This window comes from Pristiophorus japonicus, chromosome 13 (assembly GCF_044704955.1).
Source record: "Pristiophorus japonicus isolate sPriJap1 chromosome 13, sPriJap1.hap1, whole genome shotgun sequence".
NCBI lineage: Eukaryota > Metazoa > Chordata > Chondrichthyes > Pristiophoridae > Pristiophorus > Pristiophorus japonicus.
This window is the reverse complement of record NC_091989.1, coordinates 88,203,928-88,231,237: the sequence shown is the minus strand read 5'-3', so window position 1 is coordinate 88,231,237 and position 27,310 is coordinate 88,203,928. Positions and strand designations below refer to the sequence as shown.

Below are 27,310 nucleotides of genomic sequence, written 5' to 3'. Positions count from 1 at the left end.
GTTTATACCTTTGCTTTCTGAAAACAGCAAAATATATTTGGTTTCAAGCTCGAAACCGGAGTTCAAATAGGTATAGGTGCATTTTCTTAACCCCGTATACGCATGTTAACACTTCTTTCTCGACCATACTATAGGCTCTTTCAGCCTTAGATAGACTTCTAGATGCATATGCAACCAGTTGAAGTTTGCCTGATACATTGGTTTGCTGTAATACACACGCGATCCCGTACGAAGATGCATCACAAGCGAGCACTAAACGTTTACACGGGTCATACAATACAAGTAACTTGTTAGAACATAGCAGGTTTCTGGCTTTCTCAAAGGTTGTCTCTTGAGATTTACCCCAAACCCAGTCGTCACCCTTACGTAGCAACTTGTGCAATGGTTCCAGCAAAGTGCTCAACCCGGGTAGAAAGTTACCAAAATAGTTGAGGAGTCCCAGGAACGAACGCAGCTCTGTCACATTCTGTGATCTGGGTGCGTTCTTGATGGCCTCCGTCTTTGAGTCCGTGAGTCTGATGCCGTCTGCCGCTATCTTTTTCCCCAAAAATTTGACCTCTGGCGTCAGGAAAACACACTTGGAGCGTTTCAGCCTGAGTCCCACTGTCTAGTCGACTTAGAACCTCTTCCAGGTTGTGCAGGTGTTCGATGGTGTCACGACCAGTGATCAGAATGTCGTCTTTAAACACAACGGTAAACACGGAACCAATTTCAGCAGACTCTCCATGTTCCTCTGGAAAATGGCAGCAGCCGAGCGAATCCCAAAAGGATATCTGTGGTATATGAACAGTCCTTTGTGCGTGTTGCTGCACGTCAATCTTTTCGACGATTCAGCCTGCTCCTATGTCATGTAAGTGGAGGTTAGATCCAATTTGGTGAACGACTTCCTGCTAACGTTGTGAACAGGTCATCCACCTTGAGCAGTGGATACTGGTCTTGTAACGAGACTCGTTTGATCGTTACCTTGTAGTCTCCGCAGATTCTGACCGTCCCATTGCTTTTCAACACCGGAACAATTAGGCTGGCCCACTCGTTGAACTCAACTGGCGATATGATTATGATTCCCTCTCGTTGATGTCAGTCCAGTTTGATCTTGACTTTCTCCCTCATCATATATGGAACCGCTCGAGCCTTGTGATGAACGGGCCTTGCATCAGGGACTAGATGGATCTGCACCTTGGCGCCTGTGAAGTTGCCGATGCCTGGTTCAAATAGCGACGGAAATTTGCTCAGCACTTGAACGCACGAGGTGTCATTCACCGAAGATAGTGCTTTGATGTCATCCAGGTTCAATCGAATCTTTCCTAGCCAGCTTCTGCCGAACAGCGTTGGGCCATCGCCTGGTACAATCCACAGTGATAAGTCATGCACAGCTCCATCGTACGATACCTTCACTGCCGCACTGCCAATGACTGGTATGAGCTCTTTGGTGTAAGTGCGCAGCTTGGTATAAATCGGGCTCACAGTTGCCCCACAGTTTCTCAAAAGCTTTCTGGTTCATAATTGACTGACTTGCCCCCGTGTCCAACTCCATGGAAACTGGAATGCCATTTAATTTGACTTTCAGCATTATAGGAGGGCTTTTGGTGGTGAAGATGTGTACCCCTTACATTTCTTCCTCGATCTTGGATTGAGTTGCCTCTCTTACTCGTTCTGCTTAATCTGCTTTGGATCAACCATCTTCTGCTGACTCTGCAACGTGGTGAATTGCAACACGTTTGCACATTCGCTGGAGGTGCCCCATTTTTTCGCAGCCTTTGCACACGTAGTGCTTGAATTGACATTGATGGGCTCTATTATTACCCCAGCAGCGCCAACATGGTGTCCAGCTCGTTGGCCACGAAGTACTGGTCGAGATGTTCAACGAAGGCTTCCCAATCATCACCCTCTACAAATCGCTCAAGAATACCAACAGCAGCCATAACCGTGTGAAAGTTCGTGATCTGTTACTCGTCGCCAATTGTTATGTTTAGAATAACTCCAAAAGACTGAATACTGTAAGCTTAAACTGATGTGACCTTAGTCTCTTTAATAAAACTCCGGAGTGCCAAAGCAGCATGGCAAACAACCTTTTATACTCGCTTGCATGAGGTGTGGAGGTGACCCTTGGGCCTCCAACAGGTGTGCCCTCTGGTGGCAAGTCTTACACAGTTATAATATTTACATTCATAACAGTTTCAGAATAAGGGGTCACCCATTTAGAACTGAGATGAGGAGGAATTTCTTCTCTCAGAGGGTGATAAATGTGTGGAATTCTCTGTCCCAGAAAGCTGTGGAGGCTGGGTCATTGAATATATTTAAGGTGGAGATAGATAGATTTTTGAACAATCAGGGAGTGAAAGGTTATGGGAAGCAGGCAGGGAAATGGAGCTCAGCCCAAAATAAGATCAGCCATGATCTTATTAAATGGCAGAGCAGGCTGCAGGGGCCAAATGGCCTACTCTTGCTCCTATTTCTTACATTCTTATGTTCTTTGTGCCCCAGTAGATATAATTTAAAATCCTTTTCTACGAGTTAATCCACAGTCTCACCCCACCATACTTCTGCAGTCTACTCCAGCCTTCCATTTCCTCCTCTGGCTTTGGTTCTCTGACTGGGCTCCTGGGCATAGCACCCCTCTACCCACCTGGTAATATTTTCTAAAAATCCATCTCTTTGACCAGCCCTTTTACAATAACAGCAACTTGTATTTATATAGTGCCTGTAACGTATTAAAACATCCCAAGGCACTTCACAGGAGCATTATCGAACAATATTTCACACCGAGCCGCATCAGACAAAATTAGGACAGGTGCCCAAAAGCTTGAAAGTGGTAGGTTTTAAGGAGGAGAGAGAAGTAGAGAGATTTTGGGAGGCAATTCCAGAGCTCAGGGCCTAGGCAGCTGAAAGCACAGACGCCAACGGTGGAGCATTGAAAATCGGGGTTCGCAAAAGACCAGAATTTGAGAAATGCAGGAATCTTGGAGAGTTGTAGGGCTGAAGGAGGTTACAGAGATAGGGAGGGGCGAGGCCATGGATGGATTTGCCCGAGGATGAGAGTTTGTAAATCGAGATGTTACTGGTCTGGGAGCCAATGTAGGTCAACGAGCAATGGGGGGAATGGGTGAACGGGACTTGGCGCGACTTAGGATACAGGCAGCCGAGTTTTGGTTAAGCTCACATTTACAGAGGATGCAAGGTGGGCGGCCGCCCAGGAGAGCATTGGAATAGTTGAGTCTAGAGGTAGCAAAGGCAGGGGCGGAGATGGGCGATGTTATGGAGGTGGATGTAGGTGATGGAGAGGAAGCTCAGCTCAGAATCAAATAGGGCGGCGAGGTTGTGAACAGTGTGGTTCAACATCAGATCGTTGCCAGGGAGAGGGATGGAGTCAATAGCTACCTCTCCTGACCCTCCTAGAAAGGCTTATCTTTTTCTTCAGTAAAGTGCCACGAGATGTTTTTCCATATTGAAGGTGCTATGTAAATGTAAGTCGTTGATGCAATAGAACGGAGTAATGTTCTCCAATGTCTCCGCTGGGAATGCCACCAGCAGATGAATATGACTGATAGACCACACCCTGCTTGAGTAAGGTTATTGGCTTTTTGAAAGGATTTAATTTGCCAACACACACGGGCCAATAATGCAGTCCTGGTGCAGAGGCAGCGGGCTCGCTGGTCTTTGGTGCTGTGTGATATACGTGGAGGTAAGATTGGCTTCTTTGCAAAATTCTGCATTACAGCCAGTGCACAGCGTATGAAGCCAAGGGGTGTTTTTTCTGTTGACGGAAGCTTTTAAAAAGGCTGCCGGCTGCCTAAAAGGGTTTGAAATGATCCCGATCGATATAAATGATTCTACTGAAGGTAGTTTTGGAGAGAAGGGTAATCCATTTTGGAGTGAAAGCACACCCTCCTTTTGAAGAGCAGTGAGAGAGCTGCTTGGCTGTAGTTAGCAGTCACAGTGAATGATGGCACACCTGTGAGAAGATCATGGAAACGGGTGAAGAAAAAATTTGCTGGTCCGTGAAAGGCAGCCAGTGTAAGTTTGCATAATTTTCCAGTGTCGCCTTAAAATGCATCTTCACAACACTTTGCTATGTGCTTGGTGGAATATCAGAGATGGAGTATGTACAGCAAGCTGGTAATTGTTCACACTTATGTTTTAGTACTTCACTCTAACCATGCTCTTACACCACATTTGTCGATTGACCCAAGAAATGTGATGCAAAATCAACACCAAGCATGTAGCCAATACAATGTACCTGCACTCTACATTCTCAGACTCACGACAGGTGATTGATGGCCAGGGTCCTGTTCTGCCATTAGTTGAGGCAGGTTCTCCTCTTCTCTACCTGTCGCACAGCTGTGGCCCTTTGCGTCAGGTTTCAGTCATCTCCTCTATCTAGGCCAACCAGTATTGCATGCCTCTTCTGATCCTGCTATTCCTCCTCCAATACCGGCAGATAGAATATGATGGTCACCAGATATCTACTGGTCCTATTTAGGCAGAGCTCAATTATAGCTCCCTCGGCAGGTTTAAGAAAGTGTGATCAGCTGCAATTGTGAAACCAAAGGACAGCATGGATCACCTGTGCCCAATGTGCTTCAGTGCTATAGGCACCATGCATTGCATTATTGGCACCACACTATGCTCATTGGTTGTGTGTTGATGATTTAGCTTGAGCTAAAAAAATTATGAGATTGCTTTATTTACATGGAACTACATAGAAAATACAACATGGAAATAGGTCCTCTGGCCTAACCAAACTATGTTGGTATTTATCGTCCACCCAAGCAGTGGTCCTAATCCCGTCTTATTCCAATCAATATCCCTTTATTCACTTTTCCTTCAACCACCTATCTAATCTGTTCTTAAATGTTGACCAGGTTTCTGTTTCAATAACTACCTGTGGTAGTGCGTTCTACAGCCTCTGTGTAACAAAGTTTCTCCTGCTCTCTGTCCTAAATCTCTTATATTTCATTTAATTTTTGTGTCCCCTATTTTAGACTCCTCGTTCACTGCAAACCGTCTGTTCCAACGACTCTGTCCCATCCTTTCATAATTTTAAACACTTCTTGCAGGTCACCTCGTAATCTCCTCTGTTCTAATGAAAACAGCCCCAATTCTTCAGGTCATTATTTCTTCATTCCAGGCAGCATCCTAGTGAACCTGTGCTGCACCCACTCTATTAATGCAACTTTCTTTCCACAGAACTTAAATCTGCACGCACGCTCTAAATGTGGTCTTCCTAAGGTTTTATGTAGATTCACCTCTACATCTCAATTTTGCCTTTTTATATCTCTTGCCATAAAACCTAGTATTCCATTAGCTTTTTTTTAAACGGCCTTAACCATTTGAGTTGCTGCTTTGTGAACCTAAATCCCCAAATCCCTCTGCTGTTCCAGATTGACCAACTTTCACCTATTCAAAATATAATTATTACTTTTGCATTTTTATCTAAATGTAGCACTTCACATTAACTGACATTATTTTACAACCAGTCTGAGAACTGCCCTTAACTCCTACTCTCTGTTTATTCCTTTCTAATCAGTTTTCAAACCAATCTTCTGCCTTTCCCTTCATTCCAGATTATTGCATGCAGTTTGTTGATACCCCATCATGTTGGGTAATAGAGCGGTGGGATGAAGATTTATGTAGGGTGATCATATTTTCTAAACCGACTCCGGGAACACACAGGATGGGAGGACAGCAAAGTAGCCAGGATGGAAAATGTAGGTTGTGTAGCACAGTGAAGCAAAGATTGTTTGCAGCCTATATTTTAACAGTTACACATTTACACTACAAAAGCAAACAACTGTGCATATATTTACTGCAGATGTGACGTCACGCTATTGAAGCACATTCTGACCCCTCTTTCCCCATCTTCCCCCTCCCCCCACCCCCCCATGACTGAAGTGACTGCTGTCACAACTGACTCATCTTTTTCTCCCCCCCCGCCTCCTCCAGTGACCAAGATCACACCTGACTCCCTCCCCCCCTCCCCCGCATCCTCCAGTGACCAAGATCACACCTGACACCACCCCCCCCCCACCCCCGCCGCCTCCTCCAGTGACCAAGGTCACACATGACACCCCCCCACCTCCTCCAGTGACTGAGGTCACACCTGGCCTGTTCCCGTAGTGACTGCTGTCACATCCATCACACCTGGCTCCTTCACCCCCAATAACGGAGGTGACTGCTGTCACACCTGACCCCCCCCCCACCAATGACTAAGGTCACACCTGATATGCCCTCGCCAGTGACTGACGTTAGACCATCCCCCCCCACCCTTCCCACCCCGTGACGACTGAGGTCACACCTGACTCCCTCTCCCAATGACTGAGGTCACACCCGCTTCCCCCCCCCCCCCCCCCTCGGCTGACTGAGGTCACACCCCCCCCCCACCCCAGGTGACTGTGACCGGCCCCTCCCCCGCTCTGGGCACTTCTGGCCCCAACAATCCAGCAACACGAGAGCCCGGCCGTAAACTCAGAAACAACAACCGGCACATGTGCAGAATGACTGCCCAGTCGTGCATGTGTAGTGAGTCAGTCTGGCCATTGTAAAAGGTGTTGATTAATTTAGCCTTACCACAGCAAGGGGGATACACACATTGCCCAGGGGTACACTTCCGGGACGAGTTTTAACCTGGGGACATTGTTTTCCCAGGGACCGAGTACCTCATCTGGGGACTGTCCTTGGAAAACAGGAATGTATGATCACCCTAGATTTATGGCAACGAATTACCAATATTGTGCAGGTCATTCGGAAGCTGCTGAGTGAAAGTCAGACATCCCGCCATAGAAAGAGAAGGAGACCTGGAGGCCTGGTCACCCAGGGTGTCTCTTTGTTCTCCCAGCTACTTATGTAAACAGAGGCCTCGAAGTAGGTTCCTTAAACTTTTGAACAGGGGTCATAAGAACATAAGAAATAGGAGCAGGAGTAGGCCATACAACCCCTTGAGACTGCTCCGCCATGCAATAAGATTATGGCTGATCATCGGTCTCAACATTTTCCCACCCGATCTCCAAATCCCTTGATTCCCTAAGAGTCCAAAATTCCATCTGTCTCAGCGTCAAAGACTCAGCCTCCACAGCCCTCTGGGGCAGAGAATTCCAAAGATTCACAACTCTCAGAGTGAAAAAAATTCCTCCTCATCTCGGTCTAAAGTGGCCGACCCCTTATTCTGTGACTATGCCCCCTAATTAATAAAAACATAAGAAATAGGAACGACCCCTCGAGCCTGCTCCGCCATTCAATACGATCATGGTTAATCCGATCATGGACTCGGGTCCACTTCCCCGCCCGCTTCCCATATCCCCTTATTCCCTTATTGTTTGAGAAACTGTCTATTTCTGTCATAAATTTATTCAATGTCCCAACTTCCACAGCTCTCTGAGGCAGCGAATTCCATAGATTTACAACCGTTTGAGAGAAGAAATTTCTCCTCATCTCAGTTTTAAATGGGCAGCCCCTTATTCTAAGATCATGCCCTCTAGTTCTAGTCTCCCCCATCAGTGGAAACATCTTCTTTGCATCCATCTTGTCAAGCCCCCTCATAATCGTATACGTTTCGATAAGATCGCCTCTCATTCTTCTGAATTCCAATGAGTAGAGGCCAAACCTACTCAACCTTTCCTCATAAATCAACCCCCTCATTGAAAACATAGAAAATAGGTGCAGGAGTAGGCCATTCGGTCCTTCGAGAATCAACCTAATGAACCTTCTCTGAACTGCCTCAAAAGCAAGTATATCCTTTCGTAAATTTCCTTTTGGAAACCAAAACTGCATGCAATATTCCAGGTGTGGCCTCACCAATACCTTATGTAATTGTAGCAAGACTTCCCTGCTTTTATACTCCATCCCCTTTGCAATAAAGGCCAAGATACCATTGGCCTTCCTGATCACTTGCTGTACCTGCATACTATCTTTTTGTGTTTCATGCACAAGTACCCCCAGGTCCACTGTACTGCGGCACTTTGCAATCTTTCTCCATTTAAATAATAACTTGCTCTTTGATTTTTTTTCTGCTAAAGTGCATGACCTCACACTTTCCAACATTATACTCCATCTGCCAAATTTTTGCCACTCACTTAGCCTGTCTATGTCCTTTTGCAGATTTTTTGTGTCCTCCTTACACATTGCTTTTCCTCCCATCTTTGTATCGTCAGCAAACTTAGCTACATTACGCTCAGTCCCTTCTGGATTGTAAATAGTTGGGGTCCCAGCACTGACCCCTGTGGCACCCCAACTAGTTACTGGTTGACATAGTTCTTGTATGTTTCAATGGTATGGTCAAGGTGTAGATATGGGAGAATCAAAGGGGAATTGAACAAATAAAATGGTCACAAGATATTCAACAGAAGACCATCTGGATTTTGGCATATTTTTACCAAACCTCACAGCGTCTGGACATGGTGTGCATGCTCACTGACTTTTAGAGCTGCTCCCCTTCTTTCAGTCTTTTTGATCCCTTGTTCCTTGATGATCGGACAGTGAGTAGGTGCTAGTTCCTGTCAGTTGAGTTGGATGGTAGGATGGATTTGTTTTCCTCAATGGTCCATTATTAATTGTATATTTAATCCCTGGCATCTCTAGTGCCGGGGAATAGGCCTATGCTTCTTGCCTGTTTAGGGAAACAGGAACTGGGATTAACCTTTGCATTTTGAAACTCACCGTTCCATGCCTTTCAATCCAAAACTCAACGAATCCCATATGTTCAACTCTATGCATAGAATTGTCTTTCATTTTTGCTGATCACACTAACAGCTTCTCTTTGTCACCGACTGTTACTCTGCAGGTTGTCCATGGAAAGCTGGTATGCTATGCAATCATCGGTGATCAGTCTGGCAAGGAGAAAATAATGACAGTGAATATCCACTGTGAGTTCATTGCCCCTATCCTAGAACTTTCAACAAAGCAGTTGAACTTCCGAGTGGAGAAGGTAATTGAAACCAATTGTTTCACTCCTTGTGCTTTACTTACCACAAACTGTGGGATATGAAAAATAAGTTTGAGTTTCTCTGCGACAATGATGTGTTGTTTTGTGTTTTTTCCATAAATCTATGATTTTGCAGCCCTGAGCTTTGATTGACAGATATATCCTGTTATTAGCGGCCCAAGCCTACACTCGCGCCGATTTTGTAAGTGGGAGTGGGCGGGTACTATTTAAATGAATTTTTTTCCTGCCGGCAACGCTGCGCGTGCGCGTTGGCGCGTTTGCGCACGTGCAGTGTGGAAAAAACATTGGCACTCGGCCATTTTTGTAGTTCTTTGTAGCGGTTTCATTTTTGAACATTTTTTTAATAAAAGCACATTGCCATCAGCACTTGCAGCCTTCTCACTGTCTCCTCCCCCCCCCCCCCCCCCGCGCGGGAAGAACGGGCGCCCCCCCCCCCCTCGCGGGAAAGAACGGGCGCCTCCTACCCCCCCCCCGCGAGAAGAACGGGTGCCTTCCCCCCCCCCCCCGCGAAGAACGGGCGCCTCCTCTCCTCCCCCCCGCGAAGAACGGGCGCCTCCTCTCCTCCCCCCCGCGAAGAACGGGCGCCTCCTCTCCCCCCCCCCCGCCCCCCCGCAGGAAGAATGGGCGCCTCCTTCCCTCCCCCCCCCCCCCCGCGGGAAGAATGGGCGCCCCCCCCCCCCCCCGCAGGAAAGAACGGGCGCCTCCTCTCCTCCCCCGCGGGAAAAATGGGCGCCTCCTTCCCTCCCCCCCCCCCCCCCGCGGGAAGAACGGGCGCCTCCTCTCCCCCCCCCCCCCCCCCGCGGGAAGAACAGGCTCCTCAGGCTGACTGCAGCATTTTCCGTGCCTGAAGCACTTTCACACAGGTAGGAAGATGGTTTATTTAATCTTTTCGTGGCTTATAAATGTTTATTCAGGTCGGATTTATTTGTATAATATTTGTAGAAGTATAAATAAGGATTTATTGTAGAATTTAATGACTTCCCTTCCCCCCCCCCCCCCCCCCACCTCGTTCTGGACGCCTAATTTGTAACCTGCGCCTGATTTTTTAATGTGCCGAACAGGTTTTTTCAGTTCTACAAAAATCTTCACTTGCTCCATTCTAACTTAGTTTGGAGTACGTTTTCACTGTGGAAACTTTGAAATTAGGCGTCAGTGGCCGGACACGCCCCCTTTTGAAGAAAAAATTCTGTTCCAAAGTAGAACTGTTCTACCTGACTAGAACTGCAGGAAAAAAAATGTAGAGAATTGCGATTTCTAAGATAGTCCGTTCTCCACCAGTTGCTCCTAAAAATCAGGCGCAAATCATGTGGAAACTTGGGCCCAAAGGATCTGTACAATTGTTTCAAGATAGTATTAAAGCAATACCCGAGGCATCTGGTCCCTCATGTATCAGCAATGCATTGCTGAGTTCATTACCAAGTCAGGGGGAGACAGCACATTTACATAGGTTTTTTTATATGAAGGAGCAAAACTGTCCAATATTTTTGTTGCAAATCCAGTTGACTTGATTTACTGTGGAAATGTGAATAACCTTTGTTCCACCAAATCCAAGCATTTATGTATATGTTGTTAAAGCACTAAAACCAGCCAACAAACTAACTGGCAACAATTGGTCACAAGGATATTTTGTGTTCCTGTTGGATTAATAGCGAGACCATTGAAAAAGGTGTGCAACTCACAGTGAAATCACAAAGAATGAATCCCTTGCGATATTGTAATAACAAAGAATGGCTCTCTCGCAGATTGGGAACATGAGGGGTGGGGGGGTGGTGGGGGGTTTAAATGTCTGGAGTAGCACCAGAGAGCTGGTCTCTAGCCGCCTCGGTTAACCCTTGCCACTGGACCAAGACCTAGCTCTGTCAAGCCCGTGTGGTGGCTGGTGTGCAACGGCCACCACAAGTTAAAAAAAATCCACGCACAGACATCTTCCACCCTTCAGGATGTAGTTCGGGATCTGGAACATTGAAACACCTGTCAACTCATCCCTTTTTGGCGTGGAAGCAAGTCATCCTCACTTTGAGGGACTGCCTATGATGATGATGATGATGAGCACCAACAAAACTACCCTTTGTGTGAAGAAGTGCTTCCTGATTTTACTCTTGCTTGGCCTGGCTCCTCTTCAATATGTTTATGATTGCAAGAAGAATAACAACAAGAGATGGGGTCCTCCGTATCAAGTCCAGTATCAACCAGCTTGGAGCAATATAAACGTCTGACCCTGCAGTAAAATGGATTTAACATGTACACCACCAGCAATGCGCAACTTCTCACAATAAATTCACTGTTGCTATGTCTTGCTGTATTTCACAGAGAAGAAAATAGTGTTAGTTACTCAAAAGGTAAACAACTAAAAGATGTTAGTACTCAGCAAAAACTGAACAGGGACGAGGAATAGCAGCTCTATGATATAATAACATCCAAAGAAAATAATGGTCCATTACAGAGCTCACTGGAAGAAGTGGGTAATCTGAACTCCATTTGATTGTCTTCCTGGCTGCAATGGCCATTCTGCTGCTGGCTTTTCCTCAGGGATAAGTACAGAAAAATGGAGAACTTATCATATGGGGATGTATGGGTGCGACCCATGTCCTGTCTCTCCATGGTACTGTATGGTGGATCCCCAGAATGGTACCGGCTGGCTGAGTGGAGTGGCAATCAGGGAGGTTGACTCAGGATTTTGTATTCCGACTTGAAAATAAAAGTGAAAATAAATCTGCTACATGGGTGCAAAGGAGATAATTTTTCAAAACGTGGCCATGTCCTGCGAGAAACTGTTTAGCTAACCTTGTCAGAGTCATCATTTAAAATCTCTGCAACCAACCAGCCCATGACGCTTCGCTAACTAAGTGGACAGAAGCTTGCCCTTCAGACCAGCCATTACTCCTGCTCTCCTTCCCTGTCAGAGGTTATTTGTCGGCCCAGTTCCTCTTCCTCCCACGCACATTTTTTGCTCAGCTGGGCTGAGCATGTACATTGGAGCTGATTCCACTTTTGTGCCCCTGGCTGCCCTCCTGTTTGAAATCATGGCCTGTTTTAGGTCACTGAGATCTTGTGGTGCCCCCAGCCTATTTTTGGATTCAGTCCAAATTGTGTTCTTCAGCAAGCTGCTTCTGGAGTCATCATGACCTTGAAATTAAACTTGTCCTTTGCTTAATAAAGTTTGAAGTATTTTAATTACAATTTTCTTTTCAAATTCACATTGCATAATACTTTTATCCTCATGAAAGAAATCCAGTATCTGTATCTATTCCAATTACAGCACTATCGAATAATGTTAAATAGCACAGACACTGGCCATTTTGTGTGAGTTGTTTCCAATGACAGTTTGCCTCTTATCTCTCCTTCGGCTGAATGTGAAGTGCATTGTGCCAGCAGGCTTTTGTTAGAATAATGGATCTTCAAAGACTCAGAGAACTGTCAGGATGTGATGTTCCTCTTTTGCATTCTGCACCTTTTCTGCAAAAGCCCCTTTCATGCCTTTTTATTAAAAGAGAAACTCTATTGGATTGGCTACAGGTGACAACAAGGGGTGATGTAGTCTAGCTTTCTCTCTGTAATTTCCCAACACTTCCCATCACTGGGCTTCTACATGGCAGGCAGGCCCAAGGTGGGCAGAGGAAACGTTTGAAGGACACCCTCAAAGCCTCCTTGATAAAATGCAACATCCCCACCGACACCTGGGAGTCCCTGGCCAAAGACTGCCCGAAGTGGAGGAAGTGCATCCGGGAGGGCGCTGAGCACCTCGAGTCTCGTCGCCGAGAGCACGCAGAAGCCAAGCGCAGACAGCGGAAGGAGCGTGCGGCAAACCTGTCCCAACCACCCTTTCCTTCAACAACTGTTTGTCCCACCTGTGACAGAGACTGTAATTCCTGGATTGGACTGTTCAGCCACCTAAGAACTCATTTTTGGAGTGGAAGCAAGTCTTCCTCGATTTCGAGGGACTGCCTGTGATGATGGCTGTCACACAACTTAGGTGTGTGGGGGGATGCCTGGCAGGGGTTAGTATGGATTAGGATTCTCGGGAACAACTTACCAGTTCTTCACGTCCTGATACAGTATCACTTGCAGAGCTTCACTCTTATTATTAGCAACAAAACACTGCTGGGTTTTAAACATAAATTGTTGCGCTATTTTTCCAATTGTTATGCTGGAGGGAGATAGTCAGCGGGAGGAACACAGGTCCTTTGGATTCTCACTACGAGGAGCGGAGGGGAAACTTGATAGCTACAAAGCATTTTCCAGGGTATGCCTGGCCGTAAACTGGCTGCCTACCCTCCAAGCCCGAGTTGGCACATGTGTAAAAGGAGATTGCGAAAGCACTGGTGCATGCTATGACAGAAAAAAGCCCAAATAGTAGGGGATGCAAAATCTGTAATAAAAGCAAATACGTTTGAGAGTATCTCAAAACCAACAACAACAACTTGTATTTATATAGCACCTTTAACTTAGTAAAACGTCCCACAGGGGCATTATCAAACAAAACCGAACCCCATAAGGTAATATTAGGACAGATGACCAAAAGCTTGGTCAAAGTGGTAGGTTTTAAGGAACGTCTTAAAAGAGGAAAAAGAAACAGAGAGGTTCAGTGAAGGAATTCCAGAGCTTAGAGCATCGGCAGCTAAAGGCTTAGCCACCAATAGTGGAGCGATTAAAACCGGGGATGCGCAAGAGGCCAGAGATGGAGGAGCGCAGAGATCTTGGAGGGTTGGAGGAGATTACAGAAATAGAGAGGGGCAAGGCCAGGAAGTGATTTTAAAACAAGGTTGAGAATTTTAAAATTGAGCCATTAATTAACCGGGAGCCAGTGTCGGTCAGCGAGCATTCTAATTGCAGGTGTGTCATGACCGTTCGTATCCCAAAACACTGACTCTGTCTCTTGATCCCTGCAGCCCCAGCATGAGGTGCTGCTTTCTCAGTATAAACCTCTTGCCTTGAAGAACATCTCCCCATTGCCACTGACCTTGAACATCAGCATAAAAGGACCATTCACAATTATAGAGAAACAGCAGGATGAGGCAACAGTCTCTTCAAAGGTAGAAGGAAATTGCTGTTCTCTTTCATGTTTACTGTTTAAGAACACTGTATCTCATGGGGGAACTGTATAGATTATTTGATAGTGGATGGCTGAAAGGCACTAACCAAGCTCAGGTGTTAAAAGAGTTTATGTCTACATGACTGAATGCACTGGTGTGCTTACAAGGGCTATTGTCTGTAGTTCAGATGATTTTATAAGATGGGTGACTAATTTACACCCATTAGCAGGACCCCAAAGTGAGATTTCAGCCTTAATCTCACCTGTTATTTTAAACTAATGATGCCTGAATTTGGAAGCTGTGTGAGGTGGTAACGTGGCACACACATTTCATGCTGGGAGCTTTGGCTTTTTCGGTTCAGCACTCAGAGGGTGAGTCTACCAGAAATGTGGTGGACCTATACCGGTTATTAGGCTGGGACCCAGATACACTGCCAGTTTCCAAGGGGGTCTTGGTTGGGGCGGAACCGCTTCCAATTGCAAACACTGACATCATATGGGGTATGACTTGGGGGAGGGAGGGAAGTTCCTGGCTAGGGGTTTCCTTTACGCTAGACTGGATTCCACTAGGTGGCCACTTTGCTGTGAGGTACTAGGTATACAGGCCTGCTCAACCGCTGACTTGGGGCCCACTTCGAAGTCATGGCCTGGATACCCACGGGATTCAGTCTGCTGTCCGATCTGATCAGGGGCAGAAAGGCTCTTCTTGAACTGCTGCTCGTGCTGATACTGCTGCACACTCAATGAGTGGCTTCGCTTCTACCCCCAAGCCCGCACTCTGGCAGGTGGCTGTGACGCCCCATAGTGGCGGGGGTGGCTGCCAATTTTATTAAAACGAGAGAGGCTCTCCCTAACCCTGGATACTCTGCCATTGTTCCCAGCGGGCACATTTCAGCACTTAACCTGGCATGTGCCCCATGTCAGATTTGTGGGCACATTAAGTGAACACATCATGTCTAGCATATCAATGCTATAAAATGAATCTAGTTTTGAATGAACTTTTGCAATGTGTGGAGAATGGATATCATTTGAAGAATGAAGGAGATCCTACAAGATAATTAATTCATCTCTATCGAGGGCAATTTGACTTTCGGTGATAGTGTAAAATGGGCGACATTGACTCGGAAACCCGTTCAACATTTCTCCCGCCCTTTAGAGGTGCCTAACGATGAGAGGGGTGTTTAACGGGTGAGAGGGGTGTTTGTAACGGTGAGACCCGTTAAGAGGTAGCATCAGGACAAACATGGGAATCATCTTCAGCCACAACTGAAGTCAGTGGGAATCAGAAGGAAAACTCACCACTACCTGAAGTCATACCTAGCACAGATGCTTCATCAATGACCTTTCCTCCATCATAAGGTCAGAAGTGGGGATGTTCTCTGATTGCATAGTGTTCATTTCCATTCGCAACTCCTCTGATAATGAAGCAGTCAATGCCTGCGTGTAGCAAGACTTGATCATCATCCAGGCTTGGGCTGATAAATAGCAAGTAATATTCATGCCACACAAGTGGCAGGAAATGACCATCTCCAACAAGAGAGAGTCTAACCAACTCCCCATGACATTCAATGCCATTACCATCATCAAATCCTCCACATCAACATTGACCAGAAACTTACCTGGACCAGCCACGTAAATGTACAAAAGACTCCCCAAAGCCTTTCTCCATCTACAAGGCATAAGTCAGGAGTGTGATGGAATAATCTCCATCTGCTGGATGGATGCAGCTCCAACATTACTCAAGAAGCTCAACAACATGCAGAAAGAAGTAGTTCGCTTGATCAGCACCCCATACACCACCATAAATATTCACTCCCTCCGCCACCGGCGCACCGTGTACCATCTACAAGATGCACTGCAGCAGCTTGCCAAGGTTTTTTCAACAGCACCTCCAAACCCGTAACCTCTGTCACCTAGAAGGACAAGGGCTGCAGGCACGTGGGAACATTACAACCTCCAAGTTCCCCTCCAAGTCTCACACTATCCTGACTTGGCAATATATCACTGTTCCTTCATCATCACTGGGTCAAAAACCCTGGAACTTCCTCCCTCACAGCACTGTTGGGAGTACCTTCAGCACATGGACTGCAGCGGTTCAAGAAGGCAACTCACCACCTTCTCAAGGGCAGTTAGGGATGGGCAATAAATGTTGGCCTTGCCAGCAACACCCATATCGTGTAAATGAATAAAAGTAAGAAAACACCCCCTGTCAGACTTCCCTCCCGCCCATCAGACTCCCCTCCCGCCCGCCCACCCACCCGTCAGACTCCCCTCCCTCCCGCCCGCCAGACTTCCCTCTCGCCCATCAGAATCGCCTCCCGCCCGCCAGACTCGCCTCCCGATTTTAGTTCCCACCTAAGTCAATGAGACAGCACTATTGTCCAAAGTCAAAATGACCCCCAGCATGAATCTTGATAATGACTGTCAGCAGGCTTTATGACCATGGAGGGCATCATTGTCTATCCTGATACACATCCTGCGCCGCAGTAATCAAGGTTGGTTTGCAAATAATGAGAGTTTTTGTGATTTCTTAATCGTTAAACTAATGAAAGACCTCAATCGAAGGCTACTGGGCTCGCTTTAGACTTGTGATTTGTAATATGTTGGCAACCAATGCATCCCAGCATTATCAAGGTGTTGAAGGACTGGAATGTGTGAAGGGTCTATTGGGCCAAGCTGTTAATTATGTATGTAAAGCTGCAAAGTGCTATATTGGCCTGAATTTCTTGTGTGATAATGTTTTTGGATGTTGTGGCTGTTAGCAATGCCTCTAATCTTCATATCAACTTTTCTGCACATAGACTGCTAAACTGGATGTTGGTGAAATCCTCGAGTTGTTAATCTGGTTTGATCCATCTTACAAGGATGACTTGTACACACGTGTAGTAGAGGAGGTTCTGACAGTTCAGTACTTGGAGCACCCACACGTGGATTATGTGCCCTTGAGGGGAGAGGTGCACTTCCCAAACCTGCACTTCGAAACCACTGTAGTGGATTTTGGTTGTATCCTGAACGATACTGAGATGGTACGCCATGTGTCGATGACCAATTGCAGTCCACTACCAATAAAATATCGCTGGTCCTTCCTTTCTGGTGACTCAGTGAACTGGAGCAGGTAGGAGACTCTATTGTTTGTTCGAGTGTCAACTATGTTTTAAAAAATATATATATATTGGGATGGATTTTTGGCTTTGATATTTTTGGGCAGTAATGGCGGCAGAACGATAAAGTTTGCACCCGGGAACAATTTGCGCCTCAGTCAGTAACATTGGGCAGCTGGGCCCTGAGTCAGGGGACGCAGCACTAAGGGAGGTGTTGTACACCTCTCGAGCGCCAGCATGGGAAACTCCCGAGATAAAGAGCTGGGCTGGGAGCGCTCCAAGACACGCCTGGGGGGAGAAATTTTTTTTTTAAAAGCCACAAAAACATTTCCAAAACATTGCCCATGCCTTAGGAGAGTCCATTACTTACCTCTCCACTGACGGTACCGTGGGCACGCTTCGGGGAGTACGGGTCAGGCAAGAGTCAAAACACGCGCCGATGCCGCAACCAGGGGCGTTGCACATCGGTGCAGCTCTTCCGGGCAATGCTGCTTCGCGCCACTGCAAAACCGGACCCGAGGATCGGCGTGGGGCGCTGGAGGCTGACCGCCCGGCCAGAATACCTCAGCCCCGCCATTGCCGCTGCTCCGGCGGGGGGGGAACGGAGCGGAGAGGAGCCGAAAATCTGCCATTGGATCCTAAAGCAGTTAAGAGAGATGATCATGAAACTTCTCTGCAGGGAAACATCAAAGTGTCAACCTTGTGAAAAAAGCTAGGTTAGGTAAGCAACTGCTTAACTCAACAATGGGTTGGCCAATAAATCACTGCTCGTGACAACCATTGAGAAAATAGCGATATCAGATGCTGCAGGGGAAGGGATGGTTACAGATTGTATTGTCTTGAGTGTTGCCAGAGGTAACTTGCATTAGGCTGATCTAGCGGCAGAGATGACGAAAGCAGACCAAGAACTGTTTCAGCTGACAAATGCAAATACTGCCCTTTTAGGATCTGTCATTGGCTTTTGTGCTTTGGAATAATATCTCTGGGACATGACATTTGCTTGTGCACTGGCAGCATGTTTTAAAGGACCATTGCCTTCTTTGTAAAACTATCAGGAAAGTCCTTATACTGCCATCGAGCTGTTTCTGCGCTGTAAATATTATGTGATACTATGTAATAATCATGAAGTGAGATGTTGTAATTTGTGTGCTAGCAAAGACCAATTCAGGACTGATATCAGGAAATTCTTCTCCCAGAAACTTACATTTATATGGTGCCTGTAACATGGAAAACATCCCAAGGCACTTACTTAGCAGTCAGGCCGAAAAATAAATAGGACTAGATCACGAAAGGCACACTAAACCAAAGCGGGACAGATTAAGAGGCCAGACCAAAAGCTTGGTTGAAAAGATGGGTTTTGAGGAGGGGACAGAAAAGGGAAGGGTTTAGGTGTAAAACTATCAGGAAAGTCCTTATACTGCCATCGAGCTGTTTCTGCGCTGTAAACACTATGTGATACTATGTAATATTCATGAAGTGAGATGTTGTAATTTGCGTGCTAGCAAAGACCAATTCAGGACTGATATCAGGAGAAGAAGGAGTTCAGAGAGTAAGGCTGAGGTGACTGAAGACCTTTCCATCAATGGACAAAAGAAAAAATTCAGAGAGCCAATATGTGTAGATGGGGATATGAGGTGGGTGGATGGTGATTGCAGAGATGGGGGTCTGAAAGAGTAGGTGCACACAATTTTTGATGATTTTTCTCTGCCCCAATCCATGGGGTGGAGAATTGAGCAATATTCAGGTGTTAGTTTTATTTTTTGGGCCGGAGCGGTGTCGGTCAGCTGTGGGGCGGAAGTGCCCTTGGATCGGGTCAGCCGTCGCTTGGAGGCATCAGCGCCGCAGTGACGTGTCACAACATTCCTCGCCTTCAGTTAAAGGGGAGGGACGCTGCACTGAGTTTAGTTTGGCCCACTGGGCCGCCAGGGAGGGTTTCAGCCGGGCCAGTGGCTGCCTGTTGGAGGCCCGGCCGAACCCATGACCACCATTGTCGGACCGACCTCGGAGCAAAATAAAATAGCATCCGCGGCAGTTCGCTCTCCCCTTTAAGGGTGGACGCGCCACCCAGCCACACACAGCTTCCCTCAAGGGAAACGTATCAGTGGCACCGACCGGTGGAGGAAAGGGGGTCGGCGTGTACCTGACGGTGCGGCAGCACGGGCAGTGCGGAAACCTGTTCCCTCCGCTCCTGGTCAGGGGACAATTTCGGATGGATCAACCCATCCGTCTGCCCCTGGTCGATGAGGTGGTACCGCCTCTTAGAGGTGGTAATGGGCCTTAAGGAGGGGGGCAATTTCAGCCCCAGAGTTGGATGAGGGATTTGAAGGTCAGAACAAGGATTTGGAACTTAGTGTATTTGGGGACTGGAAGGTAATGTGGGTTAGTGAGGATTGGGTGCTCGGTGAGTGGGACTGAAATTGGAAGAGAGCTGGGGAAATAGGAAAGAAACGGCATAGTAAAGAGTTGTTCATAAAGAGGGAATGGTGTGTGAGATAGACTTTGGGTAGCCTAGTGGCAGCACAAAGAGGCTGTAACCATTGAAGAAACTGCTAGATACATTCATGGGGGTCTGCACGGTCTCTCTGGATGGGCCAAGATGGGCTGAATGGCCTTCATCAACTGCATTTATCTTGTAACCGTGCGAGCTCAGGAAGTAGAAGTATTCAAAGATACCATTTACCTTTTGGAGATTGTGTGTGACATCATGATGCAGAACAATGGAAGCTGGTGCTGGACTTGTAATATCAGCTGCCTCCTGGTCGTCCTCCCTTTCCCTGGTATCATGAAGGTGTTGAGTTCTTGCTGGGCTACAGTTCCACTGGCTCACTGGTACCAGTACCGTATCCAAGTGGGTTTTCGTCATGAGCAAGTTTGGAGAGTGAGTGTTATCAGGGAAGAGGGGGTAGATACTGTCCTCCCTTGACATCCACTCATGCATGTATCTGGCAAAAGTTACTGGGCATCCATCTGGGAATAAGAAGCAAACATTTTTAAAGCTGGAAATCTGAAACAAAATACAGAAATTGCTAAAATACACAGCAGGATAGTCAGCACCTGTGGAGGGAGAAGTATAAAGGGTCGAATACTCTTTCCCAGAAACCCAGGCCAGTTTCCCTTGCTTAAACTCAGAGGTGCTAAAGCCAGTTGTACACTCCCACTGGGTTGGCTGAGATCAACTTTCTCTGTGCTTCAGCTACTCACTGGTTAAATTCTCTGAGCTATAGCAGAAAGGGATATCCAAAGACATCTTTGGCAGCACCTCCCAAGCCAGCGACCTCCACCACCTCGAAAGACAAGGGCAACAGGTGCACGGGAACACCATTAACTCCAAGAATACCTTCACGTCGCACACCATCCATATGTGAAAATATATCACCATTCTTCATTGCTGGGTCAAAATTCTGGGACTCCCTACCCAACAGCACAGTGAGTGTGCCTTCACCACAAGGACTGCAGCGGTTCAAGAAGAAGGCCCACCATGACCTTCTCAAGGGCAACAGAGGTGGGCAATAAATGCTGGCCTTGCTCGCGATGCCCACATCCTAAGAATGAATATATTTTTTAAAATCATTTACTTCACAAAGATATTGCTAATGTTGAGTCTAAGTCTAGATCTTTGATTGCAGCTTGTAGTCACTCTGCCTAAGCTTTCAGCACCTCCATGCTGCACCACAGCTGTGATGCCAAGTGTCAGTCTCTCAAAGGTATGATATTGCCACTGGCATATGTGTGAATTGCTTTGCATTTTTGGATGAAGGAGCAACTTTACTTGAATGTATTTTTCCTCCCCTCTTTTGATCCCTGCACCATAATTGTTACTGAAGAGGCTGGTCGGCAGCCCAGTCAGAGGCCTCTGACTGCACACTAGGAGGTGCAGGGGATGGCCTGTCAGGAGTCTTCCACCATCACTACGAGCATGATCCTCTCTCAATGCCGTATTGAGACAGGAGGCTTATTGTGTGGGGGCTACAGACACAAACCCAAGGCCCCCATCATCTCACACAGCCAGACATGCATTTTTTTGTGTAGAAAGATTACCGGTATCAAATTGGAAAATATTTTTGCATCGGATTACAGACTTGCCTTCTACTGCTTTTTGTTTCTCCTGCCACAGGGCCACTGCTGCTCCAATGACAGTAGTATTGACTAACTCTCTACTGAAACAATATTGATTTTTGCAGCCTTTAAAATGAATGCTGAACTTTATTCTTTATAATTTTTCATTACTGAGGTATCGATTGCCACTTCACAAATGATTGCAGGACTCTGTAGTGAATGTCGACTGAATTCATTCCAGCATGTCTTGATGGATCCCACTGGAGTTCATGAACAGCTAATGTGTTCTTAGAATTTTTATCATTTTTAAAGGTTATATAAGAACATAAGAATTAGGAGCAGGAATAGGCCAATTAGCCCTCGAGCCTGCTCCGCCATTCAATGAGATCATGGCTGATCGTCTACCTCAACTCCACTTTCCTGCACTACCCCATATCCCTTAATATCTAAAAATCTATCGATCTCTGGCTTGAATATACTCAACGACTGAGCCTCCACAGCCCTCTAGGGTAGAGAATTCGAAAGATTCACCACCCTCTGAGTGAAGAAATTTCTCTTCATCTCAGTCCTAAATGGCTGACCCCTTATTCTGAGACTGTGACCCCTGGTTCTAGACTCCCCAGCCAGGGGAAACATCCTCCTTGCATCTACCCGGTCAAACACTAAGAATTTTGTATGCTTCAATGTGATCACCTCTCATTCTTCTAAACTCTAGAGAATACAGACCTAGTCTACTCAGTCACTCCTCATAGGACAGTCCCCCCATCCCAGAAATCAGTCTGGTGAACCTTCGTTACACTCGTTAGAAATATTTAATAGTACTGTACTATTAATATGTATAGCTATGTAATTGAACAAAGACCGATCGACTTTAATTTCTCAAACCTCACATACAAGTGCTGGTGTGACTTCAGTTTGAGTCACTTAAGAACATAAGAATGTTCAAAGCAAGAAAAGACCATTTGGTCCACCAAGCCCATTCTGCCCAGATTCTATTATGGACCTCCTCCCACCAACATGTGTTGATGCCATGAAGACATGAATTCTTCCCTGGGAAGTCTAAAATAAGGGGGAATAACCTTACAGTAGAACAAGACCATTTAGCAGTGATGTCAGGAAGCACTTCTTTGCACAAAGGGTAGTAGAAATCTGGAATTCTCTCCCCCAAAAACTGCTGAGGCTAGCTGAATTGAAAATGTCAAAACTGCGATAGACAGATTTTTATTAGGTGTGGTATTAAGGGTTACGGCACCAAGGCAGGTAGATGGAGTTAAGATACAAATAAACCATGATTTAATGGAATGATGGAACAGGCTCGAGGGACTGAATAGAAACATAGAAAATAGGTGCAGGAGTAGGCCATTCGGTCCTTCGAGCCTGCACCGCAATTCAACAAGATCATGGCTGATCACCCACCCCAGCACCTCCCCCCACGCCTCCTCCACACCCCCCAACCCCCCCAGCTGCAAGGACCACATCCAACTACCTCCCGACATCCAATGAACTGGCATCAACAACTCTCCACGGCAGGGAACCCCACAGGCCAACAACTCCCCGAGTGAAGAAGTCTCTCCCAATCCCAGCCCCAAACAGCCTACCCCCCCATCCCAAGAGCGTGCCCCCCGCCCCCGGCTCCGGACCCACTCAACACCGGGAATACTCCCTCCGCACCCAACCTGCCCCGTCCTGTCCCAAATGCCGAACACCCCCGGATGTCGAGCCCCCAGCCCCGGCCACCCCGGAGCCACGCCCCCGCGACGCCAACCACACCACATCCACCAATCGCCATCTGCGCAGTCAACCCGTCCACCCCACTCTGAATACTCCCCGCACCGAGGCACAGAGCCCCCAGGCCCACCCCTCCAACACACTTCGCCCCCCCAGACCTCTGCTGCAATGTGGCCCCTCCTGTCCCACGCCCTGGGTTTATCCGCCCCCCCACCTCCACCACTCTCCCCTACATCCCCCGCCCCCGTCTCCCCTCCACTTCCCTCTGCCTCCCCGCACAGGCTCCCATCTTGGGGGCGGTAACCTTCTGGGTCCGGGAATTTTAGCCCCCAGCGTGGAAGTCCTGCTCCTGCCGCAGAATTGGCCTTACCACCCCTCAATGGCCTACTCCTGTTCCTATGCTCCTATCTTCCATGAAAAATGGTCCAACAATGCTAATAATATATCCATAAATCCTCAATCTCCTTTCTTAACGGGAGAGAGGCATCAATTGACCCCAAATTGGCTACCTCCTCTGGGGACTTGTACCACCTATTCACTGTACTGTGAGGGGAGAGGACATTTTCCAATCTCTAACCCTGCTCAAGGCTCGTGAATTATGTGCTTACACTTACCTCTAGTCCTGTTCTGATTGTCACAGTTAAATAACCTGCTCATGTCAACCTTATATCTATTGAATCCCTCGGCTCAGTCTTTTTTCCAGCAACAATAAATAGAAATACTTGAGCCTTCCTTTATAAATTAAGCATAGAATCCATGATCAGGGTTGCTCTCCTACAAACGGTGAATACATTTCTGCATAATTTCTCTCTCTGCACTATTCTAACACAACCATTAAATAGCACAGGAATTGGTAGGAGTGCCTTATACATTCATACAAGAATAGTACTGATTATAATTTCGACTGTCTAGTACCTCAAGGCCTGCAATCATCCTGGGCACTCTCCTCTGGAGTTGAGAACTCAGAGGATTAAATTTCACAATGTAATGCTCCCAGCCCAGAGCTTTATGTGACAGGAGCACAGATCAGGAATTACACCACGGAGGAGGGCATGGTTTCTCATCCTTTCAGATAGTAAATTCTGCAGGTGCACTGATCCACGTGACCAAGTTCCCAATATTCGCTCTAGTCACATGGTACTCTGCCAGGAGTGCTAATTCATAAAATTTACCACAGTATCTTTTCTCAATTCTAAAACCTCTTCCAAATCCATGTTGGAAAATAAATCTATATTATATGAATTATAAAGAATCCAAAATACCAAATTGCTTAATTCAAGGTAGCGAGGGTTCAGGCGATTCTGCTAAACTACATTAGCTCTCAGTGGTAACACATTCACTCTGATTCAGAAGGTTGTGGGTTCACACCTCATTCCAAAGAATTGAGCATAAAATCTAGTGCAGTACGGAGGGAGTGCTGCACTGTCAGAGGTGCCATCTTTCAGATGTTAGGCAGACGTAAATGATCCCAGGGCACTACTTTGAAGAAGAGCTGGGAAGTTCTCCCCAGTATCCTGACCAATATTTATCCCTCAATCAACATCAAAAAAAAATATACATTATTGTTTGTGGGCCCTTATTGTGCATAAATTGGCTGCTGTGTTTCCTACATTATAACAACAACAACTTGTATTTATATAGCACATTTAATGTCGTGAAATGTCCCAAGGCGCTTCTCAGGAGTATTATGAGATAAAAAATTTGACATCGAGTTGCATAAGTAGAAATTAGCGCAGGTGACCAGAAGCTTCGTCAAAGAGCATCTTGAAGGAGGAAAGAGAAGTAGAGAGGCGGAGAGGTTTAGACAGGGAGTTCCAGAGCTTGGGGCCGAGGCAACAGAAGGTACGGCCATCAATGGTTGAGTGATTATAATCAGGGATGCTCAAGAGGGCAGAATTAGAAGAGCGCAGACATTTTGGGGGGTTGTGGGGCTGGAGGAGATTACAGAGATAGGAAGGAGCGAGGCCATGGAGGAATTTGAAAACAAAGATGAGAATTTTGAAATCGAGGCGTTGCTTAACCGGAAGCCAATGTAGGTCAGCGAGCACAGGACTGATGGGTGAGCGGGACTTGGTGCAAGTTAGGACACGGGGCAGCCGAGTTTTAGATCGCCTCTAGTTTACGTAGAGTAGAATGTGGGACGCCAGCCAGGAGTGCGTTGGAATAGTAAAGCCTAGAGGTAACAAAGGCATGGATGAGGGTTTCAGCTGCAGATGAGCTAAGGCAGGGGCGGAGGTGGGTGACGTTACGGACTGCAGTGACGACACTTTAAAAGTACTTCATTAGCTGCAAATGTGTTTTGTGAAAGGCACTATATAAAATCAAGTCTTTGTTTTTTTTCTCCTGCTCAAACTGTTAGCTATGTCAAAAGATTCAAATACCAGGGGACACAAGTTAAAATGAAGTTAGGAGCAAGACGAGAACTGAGATGGAATGTTTTCAGCCAGAGGCTGAGAGAGTTATGTAGTAAATTGTCTTGGAAGGTAACTGAGCAGAGATTATAAATGGGTTCAGAACCTCCTTCTCTTCCTCCTACAATCTACAAGCTTCTTTCCTACTTTTCAACCTTTGTGCATTCTTGACCCTTCACTTAAATTTTATAGATAAAAGGAAGTAACATTTTGATTTTGTTTCAGTAATTTGGAATAATATTAAGGAGCTGTGTGCTCTGTCACTCAGGGTGAGATACAAATATCAAAAAGTTCATCATTGTTCTGTTCGATATGAAGAACCTAGTAGCTATTTTACTACATGACTCGTAAACTATTTGAAAATTAAATGTATCGTACTCTGCCACGGGAATTTCACATTACCTTCTCATGGAGAAAAGAGATGAAATATTCAGGAGCCAACTCTCAATTTATTAACTGTTTGTCCAATGTTTTCTGTCTAATGTAAAATCCTGCATCACTAAAGAGATTTAGCCTGCAGACTAAAAGGGAGACTATTTCAATCTATACTCCAACCCTACACCAGACAGACATATCATTAGTCTTCCATCATTTACAGGTAGGCGGTGAGGGTGCGGGGGAGTATGGAAACAGTCGAAGAACCTGGCAAGGCCGGCAATGTGGAGGCCCTGCCAACCTGAACGTTAGTACCTCAGCATAATATTGTGGATACCTTACCTGCCTGGGCTGAGATGGGGAAGGTCCTCTGGGGCACGGGTTTGAAGAGAGGACATCGCAGTGAGGGGGGAGGGGACAATGTGGCGAGGGGGAGGGGAGGAGGGGAGGGGACATCGCTGCGAGGGGGGAGGGGGGGAGGACATCGCCAAGAGGGAGGCAGCAAGGGGGAGGGGCCATCGCGGCGATCGCGGCGAGGGGGAGGGGCCACCGCGACGAGGGGGAGGGACCACCGTGACAAGGGGGGGGGCACCGTGACGAGGGGGAGGGGCCACCGTGACGAGGGGAGGGGCCACCACGGCGAGGGGGAGGGGCCACAGCGACGAGGGGGAGGGGCCACAGCGGCGAGGGGGAGGGGCCATCGCGGCGAGGGGGAGGGGCCATCGCGGCGATGGGGGGGGGCTATATCGCGGCGATGGGGGGAGGAGGGGACATCGTGGCGGGGGGGGCCATCATGGTAAGGGGGTGAGGGGACATCGTGGCGACGGGGTTGGGGGGGGGGACGGAGGGGACATCCCGGAGAGGGGGGGAGGGGACATCATGGCAAGGAGGGGAGGGGACATTGTGGCGATGGGGGGAGTGGGCAGGGGACATTGTGGCGGAGGGCATTGTGGCGAGGGGAGGGCATCAGGGGGAGGGGTGGAGGGGACATTGCGGCGAGGGGGAGGCGCCATCATGGCTAAGGGGGGAGGGGACATTGTGGCGAGGGGGGGCCATCATGGCGAGGGGAGGAGGGGACATTGTGGTGAGGGGGGGGCCATCATGGCGAGGGGAGGAGGGGACATTGTGGCGAGGGGGGGGCCATCATGGCGAGGGGAGGAGGGGACATTGTGGCGAAGGGGGGAGGGGACATTGTGGCGAAGGGGGGAGGGGACATTGTGGCGAGGGGGGGAGGGGACATTGTGGCGAGGGGGGAGGGGACATTGTGTCGAGGCGGAGGGGCCATTGTGTCGAGGGGAGGGGACATCGCGACGACAGGGGAGGAGACATCGCGACGACAGGGGAGGAGACATCGGGGAGAGGGAGGAAGGGGACATCGGGGGGAGGAAGAAGGGGACATCGGGGGGGAGGGGGGAAGGAGACATCGGGGGGAGGGGGAGAGGGAACATCACGGCGAGGGAGAGAGAGGGGATACTGTGGTGAGGGGAGGGGAGGAGACATCTGGCTGCAGTGGGTGGCAGACATTGCGCGGGGTGAAAGGACATTTCTTTTCATATTCATATTCACAAACACCACTCCAACTGATCCCTCGGGGGCTACCTTACACTTTGCAAAATCTGCTCCTTCTGTTGAGTTTTCTTTTGTTTCTGTTCAATAAATATAAATAAAT

General features: G+C 47.5%; 1 protein-coding gene across 1 annotated transcript in view; it reads left to right on the top strand.

Annotated features, from left to right (window-relative positions):
- hydin (HYDIN axonemal central pair apparatus protein) overlaps window positions 1-27,310 on the top strand; it is a 1,725,340-nt gene that overhangs the window by 745,335 nt on the left and 952,695 nt on the right. The window contains 3 exon segments of the mRNA XM_070897728.1: window positions 8,777-8,920; window positions 13,828-13,971; window positions 16,772-17,085. Coding sequence (XP_070753829.1) covers window positions 8,777-8,920; window positions 13,828-13,971; window positions 16,772-17,085 — 602 coding nt within the window.